Raw genomic sequence first — 13123 nt, forward strand, 5'->3', positions numbered from 1 at the left:
TGCATCCGGTCGGCGTGAGACGCCGGAAGTGACGTCCCTGTTGGCGGAAACATGGTTTGCTTACGCGAAAAAATGGCTGCGGCCTGTTTGGCCGTTGTTTGCAGAAGAGTCTCAGCAGTCCTGAAGGCTTCCAGGCCGTTAATAAGTCCTCAGGCCCCTGCTGGCACAGGGTAAGTGATGTGAGGAGTAGGTTTGTCCACCTCTCCAACTTTCGACCTTGTTTGGTTGCCAAGATGCTGAGAACAGCTCAAGGATGGAAAGGCCGCCGGGATGGCTGAGCTCGAACCCACCTTTGTGAGGAGTGAATGACTTTGGAGAAGTCGCCCACCTCCGACATTTCCGTTCCTTCCTCAAACATTTTGTTGTCACCTACTGTGGACCAGACAGTACTTGGGGTCTGTAGATGCCCAGTATTTGTTGAACTAAACCTAGAGGTAGAGAGCATCCTGTTTGGCTCGGTGAGTTGGGAGGAACGTCACTGAAGAGCTTTAGACTAGGAACTGAAGGCGGTGTCAGATTTGGATGGATAAAGAATAGGCCTTTGTACTTCCACAATCTGGCACAAAGAAATTGTTAAGTAAATATTGAGTGAATACATGAAAGTAGCCAAATGAACGGGAAGTCGCCCTGCAGGTGTGAGAAAGGAACATCCTATACATGGTGTTCCTTATTTCTGGAAAGATAGCTTGTCTTCTGGACAGACTGATCATTTTTGACTTTAGGGTTATATGGTTTCCTCCCTTTTGTTGGCTTTTGTTTATAATGAGTTGAATTTTATAAATAGTTGGGTATGTCAGATTTTTATTTTAGAGAAAGTAATGTATGTGCTCGTGAATCCAGCACAGACAATTATTTATCTATTCTGTGCTACAATATTATTACTTATGCCAACCTCAGAGATAAGCAATATTTTTGTTGTTTTGCAGAAGCTTAGAGGTTGTAACTTGATCAAGGTGGCAAACTTTAATCGTCTCTTCCATCTCATCATCCTTTTCCCTTAAAAAATTAATTTTAGATTTTTTTATTATTATTGTAAAATGAATATTTGTTCATTTGCAGACACTTTGGAAAATAGGGTATTTTGAAGACAAAAGTAAAAATCAACTATAATTGTACCACTCAGAGATAAACAGATTTCCTTCCATTCTTTTTAACTTTGCATATATACACATACTTGTAATTTTAAAATAAAATCAGGATTGTTTACATATACGCATTTTTGTGCTCTACCATTGTTTCCTCAACTTTCAAACCACCAGAAATTTTGTAAGAGTAGTACAAAGAATAGCCATATACTCTTCACCTATATTAACCAATCCTTAGCATTATGTCATGTTTTCTCTATCTCTTTATATCCATAGCTGTTTTTTTTCTGAACTATTTGAGGCATGTCAGAATTGTAAATGTCATGACACTTCAGCATATGTCTCCTTATAACATGAACATTGTCTTAATAACCACAGTACTACAATAATCACACTGGGGAATTTAATATCGATCCACTACTATTATTATGCTGCTGTTATCTAGCGTACAGTCCAAATTCAGATGTCCTCAATTGTCCTGGTAGTTTCTTTTTTTTCTTTCTTAACTTTTTATTCAGGGTCATATCAACGATCGTTTATTGCATTAGCTGTCACATCTCTTTTAGTCTTCTTTAATCCAGAACAGTTCCTTTTTTTCTCTTGCATGACATTGACATTTTTAATAGTTTTTTGTTTGTTTGTTTTGTTTTTCTGGTGAGGAAGATTGGCCCTCAGCTAACATCCCTTGCCAACCTTCCTCTTTTTGGTTGAGGAAGGTTGCTGCTGAGCTAACATCTGAGCCTGTCCTCCTCTATTTTGTATGTGGGACGCGGCCACAGCATGCCTTGATGAGTGGTGTGTAGGTCTGTGTCCGGGATGAGAACCTGCAAAACCTGGGCCCCGAAGCAGAGTGCACAAACTTAACCACTACGCCACCGGGCTGGCCCCTGACATTTGTAATAGGATCAGCCTTTTTAGAATATCACTGCATTTGAATTTGTGTGATTGTTTCCTCGTGATTAGATTCAGGTTAAATTTTTTTGGTAAGAATACAATGCCTGTGATGCACTTCACTATTGTGTTTTAAATTAATTCCCCAGGTCATTAAATATTCTTTGAAAACGTGATTTTTAAATTACTGCATAATAGATTATCATGCAGATCCACAATAATTTTCTTAACCATTCCCCTGGTTGCATGTTTATGTTATTATCAATAATATTACATTTCGATATTATATTTAATGCTTTAATAGACATTTTAATTTATCACTTCCCATCTATGATTATTTCTTTAGTTGAAATTTCTAGATGTGGAATTCCTGAGTTAAAAGAGGAAGCGTTGGGACCTCTAATACATGTTGCAAAATTCACCTTCAGAATGTTTCTCTCTGCTCATATGTATGTGAAGGACCTAAAAATATTTCCTTAAGGTGCTGGCCTGGTGGTATAGCAGTTAAGTTCATACGCTCCACTTCCACTGTCTGGGGTTCAAGGCTTCAGATCCCAGCACAGACCAACGCACCGCTTGTCAAGCCATGCTGTGGCAGCGTCCCATTTAAGGTAGAGGAAGATGGGCACAGGTGTTAGCCCAGGGCCAATCTTCCTTAGCAAAAAGAGGAGGACTGGCAACAGATGTTAGCTCAGGGCTGATCTTACACACACAAAAAAATGTTACCTTAAAATATAATTATGTCAGTATATTACCTCTGAAATTATGTGCGTGTATTAACCTCTGAAATTATAGGGTAGCAACATCTACAATGCAATATTAAAAATAATTTCTAAAGCATTTTATAAGTTTATTGTTTCTTGTGCAGAAACCCTGAGTAGGTTTTTTAACATTGTAGGTGAGGAAATGATTCTGTTTATTGCTTATAAAATCCAAATGTTATAAAACTTTAATCACCTGTTTATATCTGTTCAATTGCAGATTTTCTCTTAGTCTGTTGCTTAAGAGTACACCAAATGTCACATCTTTTCACCAGTGTAGATTACTTCATACCACGTTGTCGAGGAAAGGGCTGGAAGAATTTTTTGATGACCCAAAGAATTGGGGGGAAGAAAAAGTGAAATCTGGTGAGATACTTGGGTTGATTGATATTAAACGTATTTATTGAACTCTCCATCATTTTGGATTATTTATCCAGTTTGGGAATTATTTAGGTGTTTTTTTTTTTTAATTTCCTTTGGAAATGTCTATTAGGGAAAATTAAAAGGACAATATAATAGTTGAGTTAATTGTTCCTTGGCAGGTTGGTAAAGGGTTTTGAAGAGGAGTAGATTGAAATTATTAACTAAACTGAGGTTTCGGGTTTGTTTTAGAGATAATTGAAAATTAATTTATATTGGGGGCCGGCCCCGTGGCTTAGCGGTTAAGTGCTCGCGCTCTGCTGCTGGTGGCCTGGGTTCGGATCCTGGGCGCGCACTGACGCACCGCTTCTGTGACCATGCTGAGGCCGCATCCCACGTACAGCAACTAGAAGGATGTGCAACTATGACATACAACTGTCTACTGGGGCTTTGGGGAAAAAAAGGAGGAGGACTGGCAATAGATGTTAGGTCAGAGCTGGTCTTCCTCAGCGAAAAGAGGAGGATTAGCATGGATGTTAGCTCAGGGCTGATCTTCCTCACAAAAAAATAAATAAATAAATAAAAATAAAGAAAATTAATTTATAATGATATAATGTATTTTGACATTAGACTGTGAAAATACATTCTATACTAACATTTTTTGAATGCTATTGCCAGTCACATTACTAATATTTTCATATGTTCATAATTTAATCCTAATTATATATTATACTATAATGTAATAAAGCTATTGTACATTTTACAGATAAGGAAACAGGTTTAGAGAGGTAATTTGGTAATTTGCCAAAGGGCACATAGCTAGAAAATTATTTCATGTTATTAATTTATCATTTCAATAGGAGCTTCATGGACCTGTCAGCAATTAAGAAACAAGAGTAATGAAGATTTACATAAACTTTGGTAAGTATACTGAGTACATTAACATCTAGTTGTTTGAAGCAGTTACAGTATAACAATGAGGTATAGACTTTACATCTATTTGATATACGAAATTGAGTAAAGTTATTTGTCTTATAGTACTGTGGATGATATATAAGATCATTAAAGATTTTATAAATTCGACACAGGTTAAATTACATTAAGACAAATGTATCAGAGTTCTCAAGTAGTTAGGGGTTTAGAAATTTTCCTGTAGCTGCTACGAGTCATACTAACAATTTCAGTAAACTAATGAAATGGGGAAGAGTTGGTCATTTAGGCCTTCCTCCTTTTTATTGCCTTTTGCATAGTCTGGAATCTTTGGCTTATTTGCTTTAGCAAAGTGTGTTGGAGGGTGCATTTAAAGATTTTATTTATTTATTTTTTCCCCCCAAAGCCCCAGTAGATAGTTGTGTGTCATAGCTGCACATCCTTCTAGTTGCTGTGTGTGGGGCGCGGCCTCAGCATGGCCGGAGAAGCAGCGCGTCGGTGCGAGCCCGGGATCCGAACTCGGGTCGCCAGCAGTGGAGCGTGCTCACTTAACCACCAAGCCACAGGGCCGGCCCGGAGGGTGCATTTAATTGGGAATTTAAGTAGATTTCTCTGGCAGGTTCTCCTGAGGAATTAGAGAGGGTTGAGAGGATTTAAGACAGCGTTGCATTTTTAGTTGACTATATATATATTTTTATTGAGGTATAATTGACATAACATTATATTAGTTTCAAGTGTACAACATAATGATTTGATATTTGCATATATTGCAAAATGATCACCACAATAAGTCCAGTTAACATCCATCACCATACATAGTTACACAATTTTTTTTTCCTTGTGATGAGAACTTTCAAGATCCAATCTCCTAGCTACTTTCAAATATGCAATACGATATTACTAACTATAGTCACCTTGCTGTACATTACATCCCATGACTTACTCATTTTATGACTGAAAATTTGTACCTTTTGACCCCCTTCACCCATTTCACCACCCCCTACACACATTAATTGACTATATTTAGCCCAAAGATATGTTTTATTTGGACTGTACTGTTTTTAAAATTGGGAAATTTCACACAAAAACAAGAATTTCTGGCTTCTCTTGAGTAATCAGACCTGGGATCTGGCAATGCTGGACCTGCATTCCTACATGGTACCAACTTCCCCATCTAGGTGGAGCAGTGCACACCGCTTCTTACCCCTCCTGTTGATCTTTCACCAAGCCCACATCACTCATAATGGTTATCTGTCTAGACACTGTAGCCATTTAAAGTTTTATCCTTTGATTTAAAGAGTTATTTATCTTTCTTTTTTTTTTAATAACTTTTTATAATTTTATTTATTTATTTTTTCCCCCAAAGCCCCAGTAGATAGTTGTACGTCATAGCTGCACATCCTTCTAGTTGCTGTATGTGGGACGCGGCCTCAGCATGGCCAGAGAAGCAGTGCGTCGGTACGTGCCCGGGATCCAAACCCAGGCCACCAGCAGCGGAGCGCGTGCACTTAACCACTAAGCCATGGCGCCGGCCCATGAGTTATTTATCTTACACGGCAGATTAAAGAATTGTAAAAAACCACTAATATTATAGGCTTATTCGTGTGATTCAACAAGAAATATATGTTTGGTCTTTGTCCCCAGTTCCTTGACACACAGGTCCCAGATCCCTTGGAATTTCCTGGGTGATAGAATTGTCTTTTGTTGTAATAGGCAGTTCTTGGTAGCCCCTAGATAGATTCAGGATAGAGGCTGGTCCAGAAAAGCCAGTTAGAATAGAGGGTGGAGTTTTCAGCCTCACCACCACCCCCACCTCTGGGGAGGGGAGAGGGGCTGGAGATTGAGTTCAGTTAGTGGCCAGTGATTTAATCAATCATGTCTACATAATGGGAAAAAACTATATAAAAAATCTTAAGCAACTGGGTTTGGAGAGCTTCCAAGTTGGTGAACACATGCAGGTGCTAGGAGGGTGGTGTGCCCTGAGAAGGCATGCAAGCCCCGCCCCTTCCCATGTACCCTGTCCTATGCATCTCTTACATTTGGCTATTCCTGAGTTGTATCCTTTATAATAAAGCAGTAATAGTAAGTAAAGCACTCTCCTGAGTTCTGTGAGCTGTTCTAGCAAATTATCAAACTCAAGGAGGGGGTGGTAGGTACCCCCAGTTTATAGCTGGCAGTATGGGAGGCCTGGAACTTGCTATTGCCATCTGAAGTGGGGAGCAGTCTTCTGGGACTGAACGCTTAAATCTGTGAAATTGGGCACTAGCTCTAGGTAGTTAGTGTCAGAGAGTTGGAAAAGTGGTGTTGGAAAAGACAATATGTATTTGGTGTCAGGAGGGAAAAAACCTCTCATTTGGTGTCAGAAGTGTTATGTGTAAAACAGCACAGATTCATTATAGAAAAATAAGTTGTATTAAAGCACTGTCAGTAGGTTAGTGGTAAAGGGATAATTAGGGCTGTTTCAATATTCATTGTGGTTAAAACCAAACAGTTTATCTTCTGCCACTCTTTCCCCCAAAATTGTCTTCTTCCATAGCGTAAATTACCCCAATCTCTTTGTCTCATTTTCAGTGCCCTCCACATTTATTTCCTTTCCTTTCTTTCAGCTCTAGTTCTCAAACAGATTCATTCACAAAACCTGCCCCCCCTTCAGCTCTGCCACGTCAATTTGTTTGGTTATGTTTGCTTTGGTTTCCTTTCCAGCCTAATGAATCCCATCTCTATGAAACTTTCCATGGTCGTCTTAGCTAGAAGAGAGATCTCATCTCTCCCGCTTAATTCTTCTGGTACTTGTTGTTCTATACCACTCAGTACACCACATCACATTACAGTTTCAGAGGCAGCATGGTGGAGTGAAAATAGAATGGGTTTTCACGCAGGGCGTCCAGAATTTGAATCTTGAATTAGCTATGTGCTCCAGAATACTTTACTTCTCTCAGCCTTATTTTCTTCATTTAGAAAGTGGAAATAGTACCAACCTCAAAGGCTTGTTGAGAGAATTAGATGAAATAATGTATATAAAGTGCTTAGCGCATTGCCTGGCATACAACAGGCACTGAATAAGCATTATCTTCCATCTTCTCTCTTCACGTGGAATGCAGGCACTATATCTTATGCTCTTTTGTAACTCTCCTGGCACTTAATACAATATGTGGCACATGGAAAATTTATTGAACAAGTGAATAACGATAGCTATAGCTCTGTTTAAAGTATTATTCTTTGTAATGATATTCTATATATTGAGATTTTTAAAGGACTTTTGAGTACAGATCATTAATTTTGATGTCAAAAATCACAACTTTAGGGGGCCGGCCCGGTGGCGCAAGCAGTTAAGTGCGTGCGCTCCGCTGCGGCGGCCCGGGGTTCGCCAGTTTGGATCCTGGGCGCACACCGATGCACTGCTTGGCAAGCCGTGCTGTGGCAGCGTCCCATATAAAGTGGAGGAAGATGGGCACAGATGTTAGCCCAGGGCCAGTCTTCCTCAGCAAGAAAAGAGGAGGATTGGCAGATGTTAGGACAGGGCTGATCTCCTCACAAAAAAAAAAAAAAAATCACAACTTCATTAATATAGCCGCAGAATAGTATCACAAGGTTCATGTTCTTTGTTATAGGTATGTCCTACTGAAAGAAAGAAACATGCTTCTAACTCTAGAGCAGGAGGCCAAGCGGCAGAGATTGCCAATGCCAAGTCCGGAGCGGTTAGAAAAGGTAAGACATGTGGGATGCTGGAGACTATTGTCTAAAAGCTAAAAGGTGGAAGTGTATGGTTCCTATATTTCTTGTCATGTAGATTTTTTGTCTATTTCTTCTTGATTTTTAGTAAATTTACAGAGTTGTGCAGCCATCACTGCTATCTAATTTTAAAGCATTTTCATCACCCCAAAAAGAAATCTCATGCCCATGTGCAGTCACTCCCCATCCCTCCCTACCTGCAGCCCCCAACATGTGTGGACGTGTGTTTTCATTTCTCTCGGGTAGAGATACCTAGGAGTGAAATTGCTGGGTCCTGTGGTCAATCTATGTTTAATGTTTTAGGAAACAACCCAGCAGTTTTCTAAAGTAGCTACACTATTTTACATTTCTAGTTCTAGTTTAGCCACTTCCTCATCAATTAGGTCAAGTTTTTTTATGCATTGTTTTTTTATTGTGGTAAAAAACACATAACATAAAATTTACCATCTTAACCATTTTAAATGTGTAGTTCAGTATTGTGAAGTATATTCACATTGTTGTGAAAAGGTCAACTTTTGTTTTTTGCTGAAGAAGATTGGCTCTGAGCTATCATCTGTACCCATCTTCCTCCATTTTGTATGTGGGATGCTGCCACAGCACGTCTTGATGAATGGTGCGTCAGTCTGCACCAGGGATTCAAACCTGCAAACCCCGGACTGCCGAAGCAGAGCATGCAAACTTATGCCACTGGGCCGGCCCCAGAGGTTAACTCTTTTTTAAATTAGCTTTCCTCCATGGTTAAAAAAATCCTTATTTCCACTCCTAGAAGTAATCAATCATACGTGTTTCCTTTATTCATCAGAAGTTTTCTCTGCATGTGGAAGTGTGCCTAATTCTTACTTACACAAATTTGTGTGTACTGGCTGTACTCTTCTGAAACTTGCATTTTCCACTTACCTGGTATATCCTGGATATTTTTCCATATCAGTATATGTAGATCTGCCTTTTTTTTTTCATGGCTGTACATGTTTAAGATATTTCTTCCATAGAATTTTTATGTTTTATTTAGTTAGGTTTATCAGTTTTTTTCCTAGGTTGCTTTCAAGGTCAACTCTCCATTGATTTTTCTGTGCCGTAGTAAGTAGTCAGTGAGAACAGAATTCAGCTTTTTGTAATAGCTTTAGTCTTGCTGCCTGACCTCAGCTGCTTCAGTTTTCTTTCCCCACGCTACTCACAACCATTGTTGCCACACTGCCTCTAAGAGGGAGGGACCTGATACCCCTGGAGAGAGTCAAAGAGAGTTTGGAATAAAATCTCAATTATTTACCCTGATTATGGAGGTTATTCTGACTTAGTGATAATTGAGTTACATAACATTGTTGGTTTTTTAAACTTTATTTTGACATAACATGAGAATGACAGAAAAGCTATGAGAATAGTACACAGAGATACCCTTTGCCCAGATGCCCCATGTGAATATTTTACCGTATTTGCTTTACCCTTCTCTCCTTCCTTCTCTACATAAGCACATTTTTTTCCTCAGCTGTTTGAGAGTAAATTATATACACGATATCCCTTTATCCATAAATACTATGTGTATGTTGCCAAAAAATAAGGATATTTCCTTGCATATCCACCGTACAATTTTCAAAATCAAGAAATTAGCATTGAGGGGCCGGCCCAGTGGCACAAGCGGTTAAGTGCGCGTGCTCCGCTACGGCGGCCCAGAGTTCGCCGGTTCAGATCCTGGGCGCGCACTGACGTACCGCTTGTCAAGCCGTGCTGTGGCGGCGTCCCATATAAAGTGGAGGAAGATGGGCGTGGATGTTAGCCCAGGGCCAGTCTTCCTCAGCAAAAAGAGGAGGATTGGCAGATGTTAGCTCAGGGCCAATCTTCCTCACAACAAAAAAAAGAAAGAAAGAAAGAAAAAAAGAAATTAGCATTGATACAATACTACTGTCTAATCTACAGATCTTATTCAGATTTTATCAGTTATCCCAACAGTGTCCTTTATAGTAAAAGAAAATCCTGGATCACAGATTTTCAGTTGTTAGGTCTCTTTAGTCTCCTTTAATCTGGATACTCAGTCTTTTTTTGTACTTGATGACATTGACATTTCTGAAGAGTATAGGCCAATTTGGGTTTGTATGATGTTTCTCACGATAATCATGAGACTCACAGGAATATCTTAGATGTGATGCTGTATTCTTCACAGTGCATCATATTAGGAGGCAGGGGATGTGGATTTGCTCTCTTACTGATGTTGTTAGCGTTAATGATTTGGTTAGTGTCACGTTTCTCTACTGTGTAGTTACTCATTTTTCTTTGTATGGAGATCGTGTAAATATCCTGTAACCCCTCAAACTTTCACTCACTAGTTTTAGCATCCATTGATGATTCTTGCTTGAATCAATTATTACTATGATGTTTGCTAAGTGGTGATTTTCTAATCCTATCATTCATTCTACATTTATTAGTTAGCTTTCCTATGGAAGGAAGAGCTCTCCCTTCTCCCTATTCCTTCCTTCCTTCTTTCCTTCCTTCCTTCCTTCCTTCCCTCCTTCCTTACCTCCCTTCCCTACCTCCCTTCCCTTCCTTCCTTCCTTCTCATGGATTCCAGTCTTATTCAATGCATTATGATCCTTTAATATCATCATTCCAGATTTGGCCAGTGTGGGTTCCTTCAAACTGGCCCCTGTGTCCTCATTCTTTGATGAGGCACAGCAAGATGTTCTGGATTCATCTTGTACTTTTCCTGCCCCAGCCCTGGAATCAGCCATTTTACAGAGGAACCCTGATTCCTTTTAATGGAGAATGGTATGTTTAGAAACTAAGATCTGGGCGGTAGGTGTCTTCATGGCTACATAACATTTGTAAAGTAATATGATTTTATTTTCAGGTATATTTGCTACCTCTGCTGTTAAGGAAAGTTATGTTTTAGAGACTCTTTTAAGTGCACTGACTGTTTACAAATAGGACATTGTTTATTTGATGAAAAAGCTGTTGCTAGGATTGTGCTGTTATAAGACTTAAACTTCAATAATAAATTATCCCCCTCCCTGCTTTAAAAAATATATTCAGAGGTGAACTTCAGCCCAAAAGGTCGTATGTACTGTACTTTCTGAATTAGTAGAATCCAAAATAATAAAAATTTTCTCCAGGTAAACTGAAAGTGACCATAATTTTTTTTAAAAAACCTCAAATTTATACAGTTTTCCTAGTGTTTTGTGACATACTACTAAGGAAAATTCATCAAGAAAAAATCAAAAAAGAATTATTCTCAATTTAAGGTATAAATTAAAGCTTTAGAACTGTGTAAGGACACTCTTGGCTCTGGGAAAGTTATAAACCAGAAAAGAAAGCCCTTTGAGGTTGGCCTGTTTTGACTAAGGTGTATCTAATTGATACTTCCGCTTTTCCTTCCTGTCTGTTGGCGTGAACATGGGTAATTGGATATTAACTCTGTGGACTCTGTAGGCATTTACTTGCTATCTTTGTGAGCCAACACTCGACTTTGGTTAGGAGCCTTGGCCCTGACCTTGCTTGGGCAAACTCTTGAATGTAGTCGGTCAGCAGCCAGGTTTACTAATTACTAAGGTCCTGAGGGTTAGAGAGCTTTGCGTTAGACCCTTACTGGTGTGGTTCCTTTGTGCTCCTAAGTTTGTCTGTCTTCAAAATAGGATTTGTCATTCTTACTCATGTTTTATTTCTCAAGGATTTTGTAGAAATTCATATAGTTGAGAGGAAGTCCATGTGGATTCAGCTCCTCAGTGTGGGAGTGAGTGAAGTTGGGGATAGCAGAAGTGCTGAGTGTAAGCTGAATATACCAGTTATGAGGTAGTTTATCTAAATCTGTGGCTTTCACATTTCATTTGGGTCTCACAGCTACCTGGGAGATTATCTTTATAATCTAATCTGCCCTCTTTTTTTTTTGAGGCTTGTTATAAGAAACAAATGTGCATATGCAGTACTTCATGTCTGTTATCATGCTCAAAGATAATACACATAACCACCTAAAAATGGCTCTTAGTATTTAGAACTATGAAAAAATTTAGCTCATCTGTCATTACAATCCCCAACATATGAATATTTATTTATAAAAATATATATATTGCGCTACCAATATATTATTATATACTATATAAAACACAATAGAAATGTTAAAAGACGGCAATAATAACTAGAAGTTCTAATAGTATCTTTTTGCATCTTGATGGATCTTTGGAGATTACTCTAGTACCAGGATAGACTAACACTCCATTCCTTGCAATAGCAACAGCTGCCAAGCAGGTCAAAATGTCTGTGTCTGCATGTCAGGGACCCACTGATTAGTTGAAGCCAAAACATGGGTTTTAATATTTAAAAGTAGCAAACTGTTATCACTTCTAATAGCTCATTGAGTTTTGAAATGACATGAGTCAAATTGGATCAACAAAAGGAACCTGTGCAGGTGTATCCCAGTCAAAACTAATACATGGAAATCTGAGAGAAATAGATTTTCATTTAAATGAAACTAAGCTTTTTAAAAATTACAAAAAGTGATAGTACAGATACCCATTTATGCATACGTGTGCCAAAAAGATTTTTAGGAAATATTTGATGGAATGGTTCTCGGATAAAAATATTCATCATAGGTTTTCTACAGCATAGTCTTTATGTGTTCCCTTTCTTTGAAATTCTGTTGTAGGTGATCATTGAAATTATATCTTCCTGTTCTCTTCTCAGGTAGTAGATTCCATGGATGCATTAGATAAAGTTGTCCAGGAAAGAGAAGATGCCCTGAGACTTCTTCAGACTGGTCAAGAAAAGGCTAGACCTGGTGCTTGGAGAAGAGACATCTTTGGAAGAATCATCTGGTACATAGATTACACTGTGGCTTTTCTAAGATGAGAGTAGACATCCCATGCCTCATTCTCTTGTCCAATAGCTTTTAAGAAAACTCTCACCATATGAGATATTTTAGATATATTAGAGGTGTATCTAATATAAACACAGTCCTTAGACCCCTTTGGAACTCCAGGATATGAAAGAAGGTAGCTTTATCTGGTAGTCCAGGCATCCATCCCATGCCCATGATTCCTTTCACTTTAGGTTCTTTATAACAATGGTTCATAATCTTATGTGAATCATTTGACCTTTTGAGAATCTGATGAAAGTTATAGATCCTTTCCCCAGAAAAATGTACTCGTGCACATATAATTTCAGAAGGTTATAAATCCCATGAAGCTAACTTTAGGATACACACCTGTCCTCTTTGCCTGGGACAATTAAGAACCTGGGACTATTAAAAAAGAAGTTCTTGAGGAATAAGGACACATGAACCAGTCTCAGTTTGCTCCCATTGCCGTCAGGATAAGACCTAGTCCAAATTTTGAAACAGTTTATTTTCATTATACCTTTCCACCTTTTGTGACATCTTGGCCC

At 38.7% G+C, this 13123-nt stretch overlaps 1 protein-coding gene across 2 annotated transcripts in view; it reads left to right on the forward strand.

Moving 5' to 3' along the window:
• The first annotated feature begins 26 nt into the window (after positions 1 to 26).
• Positions 27 to 13123, forward strand: part of MRPL47 (mitochondrial ribosomal protein L47) — a 32657-nt gene continuing 19560 nt past the window's right edge. For both annotated transcript variants that reach the window (XM_087439980.1, XM_087439979.1), the window contains exons 1-5: positions 27 to 170; positions 2958 to 3103; positions 3958 to 4018; positions 7639 to 7735; positions 12425 to 12555. In XM_087439980.1, the coding sequence (XP_087296106.1) occupies positions 52 to 170; positions 2958 to 3103; positions 3958 to 4018; positions 7639 to 7735; positions 12425 to 12555 (554 nt within the window). In that variant the 5' untranslated portion in view covers positions 27 to 51. The remainder of the gene's footprint in view (positions 171 to 2957; positions 3104 to 3957; positions 4019 to 7638; positions 7736 to 12424; positions 12556 to 13123) is intronic.

Source organism: Ceratotherium simum, chromosome 15 (assembly GCF_057802395.1).
Source record: "Ceratotherium simum simum isolate JZ-2026a chromosome 15, ASM5780239v1, whole genome shotgun sequence".
NCBI lineage: Eukaryota > Metazoa > Chordata > Mammalia > Perissodactyla > Rhinocerotidae > Ceratotherium > Ceratotherium simum.